This window comes from Anomaloglossus baeobatrachus, chromosome 2 (genome assembly GCF_048569485.1).
Source record: "Anomaloglossus baeobatrachus isolate aAnoBae1 chromosome 2, aAnoBae1.hap1, whole genome shotgun sequence".
Classification (NCBI taxonomy): Eukaryota; Metazoa; Chordata; class Amphibia; order Anura; family Aromobatidae; genus Anomaloglossus; species Anomaloglossus baeobatrachus.
The window spans coordinates 737,696,102-737,715,105 of record NC_134354.1 but is presented as its reverse complement, the minus strand read 5'-3'; the positions used below and the strand labels follow the sequence as shown (position 1 = coordinate 737,715,105).

General features: G+C 42.2%; 1 protein-coding gene across 1 annotated transcript in view; it reads right to left on the bottom strand.

The window, feature by feature from the left end:
* The window catches only part of CRYL1 (crystallin lambda 1), a 214,394-nt gene that overhangs the window by 28,850 nt on the left and 166,540 nt on the right, over positions 1 to 19,004 (bottom strand). The window contains exon 6 of the mRNA XM_075334644.1: positions 6,833 to 6,938. Coding sequence (XP_075190759.1) covers positions 6,833 to 6,938 — 106 coding nt within the window. The remainder of the gene's footprint in view (positions 1 to 6,832; positions 6,939 to 19,004) is intronic.

Below are 19,004 nucleotides of genomic sequence, written 5' to 3'. Positions count from 1 at the left end.
CCCGGGTGCCTGGTAAACAGCAGCGGTGGTGTCCACCTTCACCACATCCCGCGGGTGGCGTCACGAACTTAACCACGGCTTCGGCCGTACACCTACGTCTTGTAAACCAGCCCCTTTCAGATTAAAGTGACCACAGGGCCCCCGGGACCGGAGACGCTCGAGCCACCCACCAGCGAGCCCGGATCGGAGTGGCTCGGCTGCAGCCGAGCACGGGGCGGTACACTCATACAATAAAGAGTGTCAATCAATCATTTAGTGAAACCACCCACTGGATGAAAGTAAAGCCAGCAGGAAATGCACTGTATTTTTTCAGATTATAAGACACACTTTGCCTCCCAAAAATTGGGAGGAAAATGACCACTCACCCCTGCGTCTTATAATCCGAATGTAGCTTACCGGGAGGAGGTGGAGAATGGTCACAGGAGGCATGGGCAATACTGTGGGTGCTGTGCTGTGGGCGCTGTGTTGTGGGCACTGTGCTGGTGATCGCTGCAGGCACAGTGCTCGTGATCGCTGCAGGGGCCATCCTGAAAATGTCGGCAGTGTGGGCTTCAAATAATGGTGCCCTGAGTCGGCATGTGCGCAGATGGAGCTCTAGGCCTAATATCTCATCTGCGCATGCGCTGCCTTTGGCCCATTGATCTCCCAGTATCAGACAGATACTGAAAATGGTGCACATGTGCAGATGAGATCTTGGCATGTCATTGAGCAGATAGCTCAATCTGCGCACGTGCTGACTCCAGGCGCCATTTCTTTGAAGTCCGCAGCGCCGACAGTTTCTGGATGTTCCATGCCTCACAGTGCCCGCAGCGCACATCTGGGACACCCGCTGCACTGCCCGCAGCATCGCCCTGCTCCACCACCTTCCCTGCCTCCTGTGAGCCTTCACCACTGCTGCCACTCTCAGTAAGACACCACAGGATAAAACGGACTCCATTTTTTTTTTTACTTTTTTTTCCTCTAAATTTGGGGTGCGTCTTACAATTTGGTGCATCTTATAAAATGAAAATTACGGTATATACGCTACATATGTAGAAATGCAGAATTACTGCTGCATCAGCTTATTGATTAATATAATAGCTATTCCTTTTTACCAGATAAAACAAATGACTAATCTGAGAACAAACCTACTGCACATATTTTTTATATTTGAAGCTGATTTTGCAATTTCAGTGACGTGTGTGCTTAAGGCTAAGTTCCCATGATGAGTATTAGGTGAGTTTTTGATGTTGCACATTTTCTGCACCTATTAGGTAAATTAGATTACTTGTGTTTTTTTAATTGCATTTTAAGTGCCTTTTTTATCCCTGCGGTTTCTGTCTCTTATTGGTATTCCACGTTTTAAATAAAGCCGCTTTGTTTTTGATACTTCCTGGTATCTGGCTTTGATATAATTTTATGGATACAGTCATTTCTGGATTACATTCACGCACTAAAACAAAAAAGCGTTTACTTGCGGAGAAAATCTGCCCATAAAACTTAGCATGAAGCAAAGAGTCATCTCACCTGTCTGGTGAGCGGTCAGAGGCTCCAATATTCAAGACCAGAAAAAGGGGAAATTTGACCAGGACACAAGTCATTCAAGATAAAAACTCAATTTATTGAAGTCCAAAAAAAAATCAGTGGCACTTCCGGTACCAGCGCTGAGATGTGAGGAGGTGGAGGAAAGAGCTCTGGAGTACCCACAAGCCTAATACCGGCTTCTGAACACAAAAATCACGGCATAACAACAGGCAGAGGAGGAGACAGCGGTAGATGGAAAGATACCTGCTACGGAGTGGGGATACGCAGTGAAAATCCGGCGGGGACTAGTCAGGCAGACCAAAGATGGCATCCAAGATGGCGCTGGACATGATGCAGGAGGAGAGGAGGGAGAAAGTGCAGTAGCGTTCAGCAGGGAGCGAGCGCGGTAAACAGAGCGAGCAGGTCAGAGAAGTACAACAGACGCGGGGAGGAGAAATAGATTACCCCCGGCTTGTAAAGGAGGTCGCAGAGCACCTGACAAGCGACATCAAAGAGGCACTGTCCTCCTTGGTAAAAAAGGCCTTGACAGGATTACAGGTGACTGTAAAGCACAGCATGATAGCCAGCTAGCAGAAATGAAACAGAGTGCCAGAGGCAGAAGATGTGGCTGACAGAATGGAAGGTTGACTTAAAGATCTCGACATATCTAATCAGGCAATGAAGGAAAAGATAGATGATCTTCAGAACAGATCCAAAAGGAGTAATATGAGGTTAGTGGGGTTGACGTAATCAGTTACAGCCAGACAATTAGATCTGCTAGGTGAAGCTGACCTGCCCCAAGTATTGGGCCTGACCCATCGGTACTAGGTTGAAAGAGCACATAGAGTGGGCCCCATAAGAGAGCCAGAGGGAGGGAGAGGAGTGGGTGCTTCAAACAATTTGGGCAAGCTACAAAAAGCCAGACAGATTATTATAAAACTCCTTGAATACAAAGACAAAGAGGAGATCCTACAAGCCTTCAGAAATAGAAAGCAGCCTCTGGCACTTAAAGGCCATAAGATCTTATTGTTTGGGGACTACTCAGCAGAGGTGACTAGAAAAGGAAGGAGTTCAGTAAAGTTTGCACAGCACTATATGGCAAGAGGATCAAGTTCCAATTATTACTATTATATCCCGCCACATTGAAGGTGCAAAGTCAAGATGGAGCTCTTCAGATATTCCGGGATCCCCAAGAAGCAGAGGACTATCTCCAGAATGGGAGGTTGATAGCATCACAGGAAAAAAGGGAGAGACAGGGGGGAAGCTACCGAAGTAGACGGAGACGGATTTTCTCAGTCAACAGTGGTCGGAGAGCCGAGCCAGGATCCAGGTCAAGATCTACCAGTCATTTATCCGTCAAGCCCAAAAGAGAAGTGATGACCAGCGAGTACTGCAGCAAGACGAGGAAAGGGGGGAAACAGTTACGCATGAAGCGGACTGGCGAACAGAGGAGCTGGAGGTCGGGAACAGGCCCATAGTTGTTGGAGAACTCTAAATTTTTTCTTATATAAGTGTACCTGGTTACACAGGATGGAGGAAGAAAGTAAAGAATATTTTTTTTTTTTGCTTTCGCTCTCTTCTTTCTTTTTATTTTCCTCTCTCTCGTTTTTTTCTGTATCTCCCTCTTCTGCCTTTCTTTTATTTTTCTTCTTAGATCTGGTCTGGACCTTCCCCTCACTTTTTCCTTCAGATAATGTCAAAGCTTGTGAAGGACAGGAAATGTGTGATATGATACTGTGATCCAGCAGGAGTCGGGGGGTAAGAAGGAGCTGATGATATCTTAGAAAATATGGAAGTAGATTATTATGAGTGTCATGTTAAGTTGGCTGGTTGCCATATAAAGTTGTGGGGAGGTGTTAGGGAGGGGGCATATTTCTCTGAAGGGGCGATATGGTGAAGCACTTACAAGACGGTGGAACTTATTTCAATAGATCATGGTTAATATAATAACTTGGAACGTAAAGGGGCTGCGGTCGCCACACAAACACAACATGGTCCTGAGACATCTTAAAAGATTAAGGGTGGATATTGCCCTCTTACAGGAGACACTTACTGGAGAAGAATTTCTTTCGTACGAACAAAATGTGGGTGGGTGGCGTTTATGGTTCCCCTTCTGTGGGAAGGAAAGCAGGGGTCTTAATTTTGATTAACCGGAGTTTTGTACACACAGACGTGTCCCAAGACAAAGATAAGGAAGGGAGACACATTCATTTGGTCATAGCCAGTCCCCAGGGAAACCTAAGCATTCACAATATCTACACCCCTAATACAGACCAGAAGTCTTATTTTGAGTCCCTGACAAACAAATTATTGACTGATGTAGCTACTAACAAACTAATAGGAGGAGACTTCAACACAGTTTTGTCGGTGGATAAGGATAGACAGAGCGCCGCGGGTAGGGGGGGGATATCAAGATCTGAGGGCAATACTAACTCCTAACGTCCCGGGTAAGACGCTTGGAGCATGAGCCCAACAGCTAGCAGATCAGGAGGGGGAGGAGAAGATTTTGCTAAGGTGGATGGAGAATAGGAAACATGTTGTTAATGAAAGCTGGAGGGAATCTCAGTTCCGTTTAATGCATAGAGCTATATATGGATTTAACATCCCTAATACAAAACACCCGGACAAACTATTATGCTGTCCAAAATGTAAGGCGGAGAGGACTGATTTGTTCCATGGGATATGGCAATGTAATGAAATTCAAAAGTTTTGGATACAGGTCCAGTCACAAATTTGGGATGTATGGAAAATAAGGCTGGAGTTGGAACCGATCTTTTGGTTATTTCATTTTAGATGGCAAGAAGAGGGGGAGGAGGAGAAAATAAGATGAAGTTGCCTGTCTTGTTCCATTCCATAGTGATGTTGGGCAAGAGGGCAATATTGCAGAAATGGCTAGTAAAATAAGTTCTGTCACGAGAGGATTTAGTAAAGAGGTTAAAAAATTTACTCTACTTGGAAAAAATGGGTGTGGAAAGAGATAAAGACAAACAGACAAAAAAATTTTTTTTGGGAAAGTGGAGATCATTCATAGTAAGATTTTGCTCGGAAGAAGAGATCCGTCAGGTAGTTTCTCCATTTGCAAACATGGAATGTTACCTTACTAAAGATTTGAGGGGCTCCTTAGATAAATTGAAAATTCAGGAGAGATGGGGGGAGTTAACTTGTTAACTTAGAGATTGTTATTGATAAGACTGAGGCAAGGTCCGGAAGTGGTGCACCTAAAGAGGGTAAAGTTGGGCAGGGTTTTTTGTTGTTGGAGGTTTCGCTAAGAGGGTGGAGGGCGGGTAGGGAGGATAGATTAATATTAGGGTAGTAGCACTTGTTGAAGGGGGAGGAAGGGATATACATGAGAGGCCTTCCCTCCTGTTAGGCTGTTAATTCGATATATATGTTTTTGTCCCTAATCCCTTTCTTTGATTCTGTACCCTGATATAAGAAAATTTTTTAATAAAGATTATGTTTAAAAAAAAAACAAAATCAGTGGCAATATGTCCAATATCATGGAACAGAGCACAAAATCGGAGAAATATAGCATATTACATATTGGACATATTGCCACTGATTTTTATTGGACTTCAATAAATTGAGTTTTATTTTAGATTACTTGTGTCCTGGTCAAATTTCCCCTTTCTCTGCCATAAAACTCAGCATAGCCACAAGAGAAATTGACACTGTGGATTTGAAACACACACCGCAGGTCATTTTATGCATAGTGGGCAGGGGATTTTTAGCAATCTCATCCACTCTGCTGAAAATGCAAGACGCCACGTTTTTGGCGAAAATAGGCAATTTCAAAAAACCCTCCTGTGCAAACAGCCTAAAATGTGTTTTCTGTTTATGGGATTTGCATACAGTGCTCATACCGTGTTTTTTCCAAAAGCAAGACCTCCCTCAAAAACAAGCCCTTGCAGGCATTTTCTGCATTTTCAGAACAAGGCTTAAATATAAGCCCTTTGCCGAAAATAGCCCTAATCGTGGTTGAATAATGAAGTGTCCATGCAACTAAAAATGTTAAAGAATACCGCATGACACTTCATTATATACAGTGGACACTCGCACACATCAGATCTCACACACACAAACATCAAATCACACACACAATCACCCATCAGATCTCATACACACTCACCACATCCAGCGATACCGATTTCTTCTGGCTGGCAGAATCCTGAGACACAGTGCAGTGGAACGCAGAGGACCTGCGGTGGAATGCATCAATGTGTTCCACTGCCAGGTCCTCCATGCACTGCGTCCCAATCTTTCCCTGCTGGCTGGAACAATCAGTATTGTTGGATGTGGTGAGTGTGAGTTTGTGCGATCTGATGTGTGATTGTGTGTGTGATGTGATGTAAGTATGAGAGTGTGTGTGTGTGTGTGTGTGCGTGTGTGCGCGATCTGATGTATGCGAGTGTGTTGGTCAGAAGCAGGGGATGCAGCATAGAGCTTACCTGCCAGGAGCATCCGCCGAAGCTCACAGGACGACCTGGGAGCCACACAGATGTCTGGGGTTTGGTATGTATGGTTCTCCTGGGAAAGGGTGTCTGCTTTTTTTGGCGGGGGGTAAACTTACCCCCAACCATGTTTCTCCAAGAATAAGACCTACCCCGAAAATAAGCCCTAGTCCTTTTTTCGGGGCAAAAAAAAAAGTATAAGACAGTGTCTTATTTTTGGAAAACAACGGTATCTGCAGGATGTAAGTGATACACAAGCCCTACAGTTGGGGTATGTGCATACATGGAGTACCTGCAGCATATGTTTCTGCTGTGAAAACCAAACTGTCGGTAGCAAAAACACTGTGCAAATGTACTTTTTTTTTGCTGTGTTTTTGCCACATTTTCAAGTGTGCTTTTGATGCTTATTAACTTGCGTTTTTTTCCCCATTCAAATTTGCATAGATGAAAAATGCTGGAAGAAATGACGATACAGATTTGAAAAATTTGCAAAGAAAAAATAAGCAACATGTAACAAGTCTTTAGGTTGGGCTTAATAGAGTAATGTGAAAAGAAACTTCAATAAACACATTAGAACGCTACGATGGAATCTTACTCATATATTTTATGGAAAGGCAGACACTTATTCCTTAAGTGAGTGAAGAATATATACCCACCATCATACATTGTAAATTAAGTTTCTAATACTCTGCATTTTTACTGTGGGTGGAGATGATCAAGTAAATCTTCATTTTTGGATATTATGACTTACAAAGTTGTAATAAAAGCCTGTATAATAAAACATACAGCCCAGATATAAAGAAAGGGTATTAAGTCAATGACGTGGCTTTGTTATAGAGTGGTTTGTATGATTTCCTTGTCATTAGATTCACGGTTACCTTCTGCATTCAGATGTGCCGTTTCAAGGGGACCAAGAAAAGCGTATCTCATTCCAAGACCTTCGGACATGACAGTGTCCACATCTCTCGGTGATATCACTCCATCCTGTTTAATAAGAGCACAGCAATCGAAGAAAGAGAACCTGTTAACCATTTTAAAGCTGCTGAATTTTATTACACAGGTTTATACATTTCTTTCTTATTTCCTGTTATGTATATACAGTGGCGGAAAAAGGTATTTGATACACTGCTGCTTTTGCAAGTTTTCCCATCCACAAAGAATGGGGAGGTCTATAGTATTTATCATAGGTAAACTTCAACTGTGATAAAATAACAAAAAAAAAACAAAAAACAGAAAATCACATTGTATGATTTTTAAATAATTAGCATTTTATTGCATGAAATAAGTATTTGATACAATAAAAAACAGGACTTAATATTTGGTAGAAACCTTTGGTTGCAGTTACAAAGGTCAGATGTTTCCTGTAGTTCTTGACCAGGTTTGCACACAGAGCAGCAGGCATTTTGGCATCTCCCCCATACATCTTCTCCAGATCTTTCAGGTTCCGGGACTGTCACTGGGCAACACTGAGTTTCAGCTTTCTACAAAGATTTTCTATTGGGTTCAGGTCTGGAGACGGGCTAGGCCACTCCAGGACCTTGAAATGCTTCTTAGTTGTCGTGGCTGTGTGTTTCGGATCATTGGCATACTAGAAGACTCAGCCATGACCCATCTTCAATGCTCTTACTGAGGGAAGGAGATTGTTGGCCAAAATATTACGATACATGACCCCATGCATTCTCCCTTGAATACGATGCAGTCATCTTGTACTCTTTGCAAAAAAAGCACCCCAAAGTATGATGTTTCCACTCCCATGTTTTATGGTTGGGATGGTGTTCTTGGGGTTGTACTCAACCTTCTTTCTCCTAAAATACCGAGTGGAGTTGATACCAAAAAGTTCTATTTTAGTCTCATCTGACCACATGACCTTCTCCCATGCCTCCTCTGGATCATCCAGATGGTCATTCGTCATCTTCAATTGGGCCTGGATATTTGCTGACCTTGTGGGCCCTGCAGGATTTTAATCCATGACAGCGTAATGTGTTACTTACTCTAATCTTTGAAACTGTGGTCCCAGCTCTATTTAGGTCATTGACTGGCCCCTCCAGTTTCTCAGAATCATCCTTACCCCATGAGGCAAGATCTTGCATGGACCCACAGACCAAGTAAGATTGACAGTCCTCTTGTGTTTCTTCCATATTCTATTACTTGCGCCAACAGTTGTCTTCTCACCAAGCTGCTTGCCTATTGTTTCGTAGCCCATCCCAGCCTTGTGCAAGTATATAATTTTGTCCCTATTGTCTTTAGAAAGCTCTTTGGTCTTAGCCATGCAGAAGAAGTTGGAGTGTGATTGATTGTGTGTATGGACAGGTGTCTTTTATATAGCTAATGGGTTCAAAAAGGTGAAATTAATACAAGTAAGGAGTGCACAGTAGGAGGAAAAATAATAGGTCTGTGGGAGCCAGAATTCTTCCTGGATAGTAGGTGATAAAACATTTATTTCATGCAATAAAATGCAAATTAATTATTTAAAAATGTGATTTTCTGATTTTTCTTTTGGATTCTATGTGTAACAGTTGAAGTGTACCTACCAAAAAAAGTACAGCCCTCTCCATTCTTTGTAGGTGGGAAAACGTGCAAAATCGGCAGTGTATCAAATACTTATTTTCATCACTGTAGATACAGTGCCTACAAGTAGTATTCAACCCCCTGCAGATTTAGCAGGTTTGATAAGATGCAAATAAGTTAGAGCCTGCAAACGTCAAACATGAGCAGGATTTATTAACATATGCATAAATCTTACAAACCAACAAGTTATGTTGCTCAGTTAAATTTTAATAAATTTTCAACATAAAAGTGTGGGTCAATTATTATTCAACCCCTAGGTTTAATATTTTGTGGAATAACCCTTGTTTGCAATTACAGCTAATAATCGTCTTTTATAAGACCTGATCAGGCCGGCACAGGTCTCTGGAGTTATCTTGGCCCACTCCTCCATGCAGATCTTCTCCAAGTTATCTAGGTTCTTTGGGTGTCTCATGTGGACTTTAATCTGGAGCTCCTTCCACAAGTTTTCAATTGGCTTAAGGTCAGGAGATTGACTAGGCCACTGCAACACCTTGTTTTTTTCCCTCTTGAACCAGGCCTTGGTTTTCTTGGCTGTGTGCTTTGGGTCGTTGTCTTGTTGGAAGATGAAATGACGACCCATCTTAAGATCCTTGATGGAGGAGCGGAGGTTCTTGGCCAAAATCTCCAGGTAGGCCGTGCTATCCATCTTCCCATGGATGCGGACCAGATGGCCAGGCCCCTTGGCTGAGAAACAGCCCCACAGCATGATGCTGCCACCACCATGCTTGACTGTAGGGATGGTATTCTTGGGGTCGTATGCAGTGCCATCCAGTCTCCAAACGTCACGTGTGTGGTTGGCACCAAAGATCTCGATCTTGGTCTCATCAGACCAGAGAACCTTGAACCAGTCTGTCTCAGAGTCCTCCAAGTGATCATGAGCAAACTGTAGACGAGCCTTGACATGACGTTTTGAAAGTAAAGGTACCTTACGGGCTCGTCTGGAACGGAGACCATTGCGGTGGAGTACGTTACTTATGGTATTGACTGAAACCAATGTCCCCACTGCCATGAGATCTTCCCGGAGCTCCTTCCTTGTTGTCCTTGGGTTAGCCTTGACTCTTCGGACAAGCCTGGCCTCGGCACGGGTGGAAACTTTCAAAGGCTGTTCAGGCCGTGGAAGGCTAACAGTAGTTCCATAAGCCTTCCACTTCCGGATGATGCTCCCAACAGTGGAGACAGGTAGGCCCAACTCCTTGGAAAGGGTTTTGTACCACTTGCCAGCCTTGTGACCCTCCACAATCTTGTCTCTGATGGCCTTGGAATGCTCCTTTGTCTTTCCCATGTTGACCAAGTATGAGTGCTGTTCACAAGTTTGGGGAGGGTCTTAATTAGTCAGAAAAGGCTGGAAAAAGAGATAATTAATCCAAACATGTGAAGCTCATTGTTCTTTGTGCCTGAAATACTTCTTAATACTTTAGGGGAACCAAACAGAATTCTGGTGGTTTGAGGGGTTGAATAATAAATGACCCTCTGAATAAACTTTTCACAATTTAAAAAAAAAAAAAAAAAAAAAAAAGAAATAACATTCTTTTTTGCTGCAGTGCATTTCACTTTTCCAGGCTGATCTACAGTCCAAATGTCACAATGCCAAGTTAATTCCGAATGTGTAAACCTGCTAAATCTGCAGGGGGTTGAATACTACTTGTAGGCACTGTAACACCAATTTATTCTGTGGGGTTGTAGACAAATTATATACACTCACAACAGTCCCACTAGTTGTCCACAATCTATTGTTAGGAAAAAAATTCTGAAAACAAACAGTTGAGGGGAATTCATCAACACTAGAATTTTTCTACATCGGTTTTGAATCAAAGCTCCCTGCAGAAAGATGCGTCAAATTTATTAGGAGGAGGCATATGGCTCTTAAGTTTTTAGAGGATGTTTTTACGGACTGTCTGTGCACCACAATACGAAATTTGAGTTGGAGAAAATTTCTAGGATAATTTTATGTTGTAAAAATGCTAAAAGCTATAACATTTTTGTGCACAGACTGAAATAAAAAAAATGCAACTTTTTTTCATTTCTTTTTTTTCTTTTTTTTACCAGGTGTGTAATGTGGTTTTTCTTATGTACTTACATTTTCTATATTGTATCAGATTGCCAAAAGATACATTCTAACAGTTCTGAGTTTTGATAACACTTGTAAGTAAGAAAAATAAATCTAGAAAGGTACGGTAGTTACTATAACACTTCCAACAATGCACAGCACAATAGAGGGTGTGATTTCCTTGTATCCTTGCATAATTACAGTTTTTTATGCACAAGCTTCATCACAATGAAAACATACACATTGACATTTGTTGGAGATTGATAAATGTTACCATTGGATAACTACAAACATAATACAGACTGGATAAGATATGCTGTACAAGTATTGTGACACCTACACATTACACCTACAGGAGCTTTTATGACATCCTATTCTAAATACTTAGGTATTAACCCCTGAAAGAGAATCTGTCACCAGGAGTTTGCCCCTACACTATTCCACTCTCAGGCAGGCTTTGCAGGTTGCGACATCGCGAGCCGATGCTGCGATGTCGCACGCGATAGTCCCCGCCCCCGTCGCAGGTGCGATATCTTGTGATAGCTGCTGCAGCGAATATTATCGCTACGCCAGCTTCACATGCACTCACCTGCCCTGCGACCGTCGCTCTGGCCGGTGACCCGCCTCCTTCCTAAGGGGGCGGGTCATGTGGCGTCATAGCGACGTCACACGGCAGGCGGCCAATAGCGGCGGAGGTGCGTAGATGATCAGGATGTAAACATCCCGCCCACCTCCTTCCTTCCGCATAGCCGGCGGCGGCAGGTAAGGTGATGTTCCTCGCTCCTGCGTCGTTATACACAGCGATGTGTGCTGCCGCAGGAACGAGGAACAGCATTGTACCTGTCGCTGCAGCATAACTATGAAAAAGTCGGAGCCTGCACCGATGATAAGATAACGACGCTTTTGCGCTCGTTAATCGTATCATCTAGCATTTACACACTACGATCTCGAAAGTGACGCCGTAAGTGCGTCACTTTCGATTTGACCCCACCGACATCGCATGTGCGATGTTGCAACGTGCAAAGCCGCGCTTAGATTAGGTGATGACCCTGATCCCAGTGATGTGTTACTTACTGGTCTGTATGTTGTATTTTTTGGAAAAATCACTATTTTATCAGCAGGAGATTATCACTAAAGGACAAGTAAACTGGTTCCATGTAGTCAATCATGAACTCTGGTTAACTCCTCCCCTACCACTGATTGGCATCTTTCTGCCTATGCACAGTGGAAAAAGAAACAGAAAGCTTCCAATCAATGGTGTAGGTTGCAGAGAAAACAGTGATTTTATGAAAATAAAAAAAATACAGCAATCTGGCCAGTTGAATGGATGAATCTCCCCCGACATCTTGCTGATCTCAGATAGTATAGTGAAAATCTGGTGACAGCTTCCTTATAACAAAGGCCGTAATAAATGTACAACTGCGCTATCTTTGTAAGAAGCGAGCTCAGGATCTGATCCCTCTCTGTATATCACATGTGATGGCTATGTTATACAGCCAGCAACCTATAGCAATCATCAAGTCAGTTTAACTCCTTAATACCCCACTCCAGCGATTTTTTTTATTTTTTTTCCAGAGCTGGAGTGGTGCTTAAAATTGAACTCCCCAGCCCTCAGTCCTATACTCATCCTCCAGTGTCTTCACCTTTTTTCAGCATCGCTCTGGTCTTGCAGCACTATCTTGTAACTGTAATTTCTGACTGGTTGGAAGTAAGGTAAGAAGTTACGTCACAAGCTCTCAATTCAAGTCTATGAGGGCCAGAACAGGACTCCTATAGACTTGTATGGAGTTGTGACCTCTGGTGAAACACTGCAGCTGTCGGCAAGTCACAAATTAAGGAAGACACTGGAAACAGATGAAGATGGCGGCAGGTTGGTATAAGACACGGGGCAGGGGACTTAGATGTATATACATAGTACAGACAAAAAGTTTGGACACACCTTCCCATTCAAAGAGTTTTCTTTATTTTCATGACTGAAAATTGTAGATTCACATTAAAGGCATCAAAACTATGTATTAACACATATGAAATACTTAACAAAACAGTGTGAAACAACTGAAAATATGTCTTATATTCTAGGTTCTTCAAAGTAGCCAACTTTTGCTTTGATTACTGCTTTGCACACTCTTGGCATTCTGTTGATGAGGTTCAAGAGGTAGTCACTGGAAATGGTTCTCACTTCACAGGTGTGTCCTGTCAGGTTTAATAAGTGGGATTTCTTGCCTTATAAATGGGGTTGGGACCATCAGTTGTGTTGTGCAAAAGTCTGGTGGATACACAGCTGATAGTTCTACTGAATAGACTGTTAGGCTATGCGCCCACGCTGCGGAAAATTTGCGGAATTTGCCGCGATTTTTTCGAAGAAATTCAGCGGATTTTTCGAAAATCTGCAGTACAGCGAGTCCCCAGCAATTTCTATGGCATTTTGGAACTGCTGTGCCCATTCTACATTTTTTTCCACAGCGGAAATAATGCGGATTTCCCTGCAGAAAAATCTGCAGCATGTGCATTATTCCTGCGGATTTTTCCGCACGATCCCATCCTTGATAGAAGATACCGGAGCCACTTCCTCCAGTGCAGAGGAGCACGGTGGAGCCAGGAGCAGGAAGTGGGTGGGGCATGCATGAGCTCCGGTTATGTGACAGCAGAAGCTAGTTCAGGCCCGCCCACCTTCTCCGGCAATGTGCAGACAGACATGGCCGGAGAGTGAAGTGCTGCGTGATGGAGGTAAGTATGAACTCCCGATCACTACAGAACTTGTTCTGCATTGAGGATGCAGTGCCGAAGCCATGGTACTGTATCCTCAATGCAGAATGCCCGCAGCATATCCACAGGACATTCCGCAATAAAACCACAGCACTTAAACAGACAAAGTTGTGCTGCGGTTTTCTGAGAGCTCCTGCGGAATGTCCTGCGGATATATCCACAGGACACTTTACCTGTGGGCACATAGCCTTAGAATTTGTATTATGGCAAACAAAAAGCAGCTAAGTAAAGAAAAATGAGTGGCCATCATTACTTTAAGAAATGAAGGTCAGTCAGTCCGAAAAATTGGGAAAACTTTGAAAGTGTTCCTAAGTGCAGTGACAAAAACCATCAAATGCTACAAAGAAACTGGCTCACATGAGGACCGCCCCAAGAAAAGAAGGCCAAGAGTCACCTCTGCTGCAGAGGATAGGTTTATCTGAGTCACCAGCCTCAGAAATCGCAGGTTAACAGCAGCTCAGATTAGAGACCAGGTCAATGCCACATAGAGTTCTAGCAGCAGGCACATCTCTAGAACAACTGTTAAGATGAGACTTTTTGCAGCAGGCCTTCATGGTAAAATAGCTGCTAGGAAACCACTGCTAAGGACAGGCAACAAGCAGAAGAGACTTATTTGGGCTATAGAACACAAGGAATGGACATTAGACAAGTGGAAATCTGTGGTTTGGTCTGATGAGTCCAAATTTGAGATCTTTGGCTCCAACCACCGTGTCTTTGTGCGACACAAAAAAAATGAACGGATAGACTCTAAATGCCCGATTTCCACTGTGAAGCATGGAGGAGAAAGTGTGATGGTGTGGGGGTGCTTTGCTGGTGACACTGTTGCGCATTTATTCAAAATTGAAGGGATACTGAACCAGCATGGCTACCACAACATCTTGCAGTGACATGCTATTCCATCTGGTTTGCGTTTAGTTGGACCATCATTTATTTTTCAACAGGACAATGACCCAAAACACACCTCCAGGCTGTGTAAGGGCTATTTGACTAAGAAGCAGAGTGATGGGGTGCTATGTCAGATGACCTGGCCTCCACAGTCACCAGACCTGAACCCAATTAAGATGGTTTGGGGTGAGCTGGACCGCAGAGTGAAGGCAAAAAGGGCCAACAAGTGCTAAGCATCTCTGGGAACTCCTTCAAGACTGTTGGAAGACCATTTCCGGTGACTACCTCTTGAAGCTCATCAAGAGAATGCCAAGAGTGTGCAAAGCAGTAATCAAAGCGAAAGGTGGCTACTATGAAGAACCTAGAATATAAGACATATTTTCAGTTGTTTCACACTTTTTTAGGTATTTCATTCCATATGTGTTAATTCATAGTTTTTATGCCTTCAATGTGAATGTACAATTTTCATAGTTATGAAAATAAAGAAAAATCTTTGAATGAGAAGGTGTGTCCAAACTTTTGGTCTGTACTATATATATATATATACATATATATATAAATATAAACACACACAGTGTGTCCACCCATATCCTGTCCACCACCATTAACTTGAGAATGGCGGCAGCTATAGGAATAGTAGTGGTGTCTAGGTATCGTAAAGTAGTCACGCGCTACGTAATTAAACCACCTATAGCACCACCTGGTGGAAAACAACGGAGTAAGCATTTTTATCTTGAAAACAGAACGAGATAGAGAAAAAGGTGAATTAAAAAATTGTAGGGCATCATTAATTCAATACAAATCGACACCTTGCATACAGAAATGCTATGATATGAAACCCATGACCCCCCCCCCCCCAAACATTGAATGCGGGTCTCAATGAAACCGCAGAGACTATGTCCGCTTGTCCTTGCCGGCGCAACCCGCATCATCCTTCCTGGGGTCCGCTCCACCTGTGGGGAGCAGAAACATCTTAGCTGCTACAACCATCCGCCCCGGAGGACAGTGACAGCAGCGGCGGCTAATCCCTGGCCGCGTACCACCGGTGGCATCACAAAACAAACATCCTTCATCATCCCAGGGCCACCTGTGACATCCCCAGACACAACATCACCAGGTCCTGCGACGAGTAAAGTTAACCCCTTGGGTGCTACAGAATCAGAGAGCGTTGGTGACTTTTCTGCCCTCTGCTCCTCGATATTTGATGACCCTGCTCTTTAACTTTACATAGTCTCCACTTTCATGGCCAAGTTGCAGTGGTTCCAGTTTCCTATGATATCACTAAGGGTGTGTTCACACATGGTTTTTTTTTTTCTGCATTTTTGGTGTGGAAAACCAAAGTGTTTTACAGTAGGAAAACGGAATGTAATGTCTTAAATTTCATGCATTTGCAGCTTATTTGTTTCTTGCAGATTTGAACCCTCAAAGCAGTTTTCATATCTGAGGCGTCAATTCTTTCAGCATTCTTTCACAAATTCTCATGAATAGGAAAAAAACACGAGTTAAAACATATCAAAAATTTAAGCACTAATGTGCATACCTTATGCAGGATTTTTCCTACTAACACATTTTTGCTGCAGGGAAAAAACGCTGCAAAAACGCAATGTGTGAACAAACACAAGGCCACGTGCACACGTTGAGTATTTGGTGAGTTTTTATCTCAACATTTGTAGCCAAAACCAGGAGTGGAACAATCAGAGGAAAAATATAATAGAAACACGGGCACCACTTCTGTATTACCCTTGTCCATATAGTGTATATATCACTATAGTGCATGCATGTGCGTGTATTTTTGCAATGTCATAAGTTTTTATTTCTAAGGCTCATGTGCATGGAGATGTGCCAGGGTGTGACTAAGAAAGGCTGGCAGAGCATATGCCGGAGGTGCAGGAGTGGGTGAGAGGAGTCACCGCTACTATTTTTTTGTAGAATAGATTGTGTAATGGAGCAGAGAGATCAGCACTATTTTAGGCCTCTTTCACCTATAAGTATTTCATCAGTATTTGTATGTCAAAACCAGGAGCATCTCCTAAATACAGTTTTTTTTCTATAAGTTCCATTCTTGGCTTTAGCATACAAACAGTGATGTAAAAATAGTGACGTGTGAATGAGGCCTTATGGGGAATATGGTATAATCGGCCCTATTTTGTTGTCACTATTGTGAGATTAATACCGTAATACAAGTCTATAAAAAAATTAAAAATTTAGGTGCCAAGGTTTTTGGAATGAATTTAGGGTATTTTGAAGGTGCTGAATGAAACAAAAAATACCATTACTTTTCCTGAATTGGTTCTAGTTCGGATAATAGATATACATGAAAATAATAAATTCCCCCAATGCGATTTGTGTGAGATAATAACAATTTAAGAAAACAAGAAGATGGAAAGAGGTGTGCAAGAAACTTTTTGGGATCACCAAAGAATATAAAGAAAATTGATTTTTATTCAATATATGCAAAGCCAGATGTACAAACACAACAAATAGATATAAAAACACTTAAAAGCAGTGAGCACAAAGTCACGCACACTGTGTTCCTGTAAGGAAAAACACACAATGCTCAGGCATCTAAATACAAATGGCAAAGAATGTGCTGTAGAAAACCCAAAACCCTGACTACAAGAGGGAAAAGTGGGTCAGTGCAAATACACAACAAAGTAATAATGCAATCACATATGATAATAAACAAATCAATCATAGTGATGAGAAAAAAAACAATCATCCCATGTTTGGTCACAGATATTAAACGTTTCTTGCACACCACTTTCTGTCTTCTTGTTTTCTTAAATTGCTGATATTTGACTTGTTTTTTGGTTGATCCCTCTTTATTATCTGTGGTGTCCGCCAAATGTTTTTTTTTCTGGCCCTGTGTGATAATAACAATTGCAATAGTTTTTGGTCTATCTTTTGACTTTTTAATAGAGATGAGGGAACTTCTGGTTCGTTGTTCGTACCGAACACGGACTTTGCAAAAAAATCAGAGTTCGGTTTTGGAGTTAAGGTGCTTTACATATGCAAACCACTTGATCTTGGGTACGTTTGGTTCTCGGCTCAGTGCGAGCCACTTGTAGAGTTTGAATGGGTTACACTGGTGGTAAAACAGCGTTATCCGATGTAGTTCCCCCCCCAAAAAAAAACTGGGGAAAAAAACTCGCCCTCCCCCAGAAGTGCTCTTTTTATGGCTGGTTGTGTGTGGGCATACAGCTGAACTGTCTAATGAGTGATTTCCATTGGGGTTCAGGTCAAGTCCGGGTCCCACACTAAAACGTTACCTAAGTCTGAACCCGCCAAACCTGAACTTCAACAGGTGCACTCATCTCTACTCTTTAAGTGTGTCCTAGCTAATGAAGTATCCCAAGAAATTATTTTGTATTTCAATCTGTAGGCCTACAATGCTATAAAAGCGACTTTGTGAAGCAAGAATTCTACTGTGAATTTTCTGAGGAATGAAGTCGGCTACAGTAAAAGTTTGTAAATCCAGTCTTGGTTTATACCCAAAAATTTCTGTCTTAATAAGTAAATAAATACATGTAAAAATGAGCCTGCATGAACAATCCTTATGTATTCTGGTATGTTCGGGGAGAGTAGATGGTTGAAAAACAAAGAAGAAATATCACAGACTTTGTGGATCGAGTATACTTGGCTTATTTTAGAGTACAGCTTGGAGACCAGGTTAAGTCTTGTGTTCCATGTATGGTTTTGCAAAACATTTATGGAGCACCTACAACAATAGACAAAAGGTGAAAGAAAAAGCTTAAACTTTGTTGTGCCAATGGTATGGAGAGAACTGAAAAACCAGGATGATGATTGATATTTTTATGTTGTAAAGAATAAAGGCTTTAATCGGTACAAGGATTATCCGGATTTGGAATCGACAAGATGACCTATTACACATGACAATGCCGTTTCCATACTAGTGTCTACCTGACGACCAGACCATCCACTGTCAGACTCTGAAGAGAGGTAGGGATTGGAGAGTATGGCAGGTAGTAGAAATGGAAGGGAATTTGAGCGAAGCTCTTTGAGGCCTCAACCATTAAGCCAAAAAGAACTCAATGACCTGATGCGAGACTTAACTCCATCCAAGCACCTGAACTTTTAGCATCTAGACTTAAAGAACGAAATGTTGTAAAAGGTGGAAGTTAAAATTACAGCCTATCGGACAAGACAAGATAGGCTTCTCCCATATTTGAACCAAGGGGAAGAACTTGTATACTGAAATTATATCCCAGGAATTATACTTCAAATGGGACTAACGGAATATCAACCAGAAGACCGGCCGCTTTATATACACAGTTCCATTAGAAGGTGGAAATGTGTTCTCTTGCACAATGATAACCGTTATTCATCTCTTCCCATTCCATTAAAAATGGATCAGTTAAATACCGATGAAACACAAATGTAAAACTCAAGTTAAAAGGATTGTTTCCAATGGCTTTAATGGCTAAGTTAGATCTCCTAAACAGACATGTTCTAAGTCTCACTGATCCGACACACAAATCCATTTTTAAAAGTGAGTGTGTATGGCTCAACGAAGAGCTATAGGTGCGGTGCTTATTTTTTAAACACATACAGTATGTGTAGAATGGATGTGAGATGAAAGCCTAACAAACCACTATATTACGGGCTCTACTGCATGAATTTATAGTCTGGTCATGGATATTTTCTTGGTTTCAGAGTACACGCCACTAACAGAAAACTTTCCGACTTCTTACTGCAATACATTACTGTAAATTTATCCTATTTCATAATGCTGTGGTAAGAAGGAATGACATCTCAAACTTGTA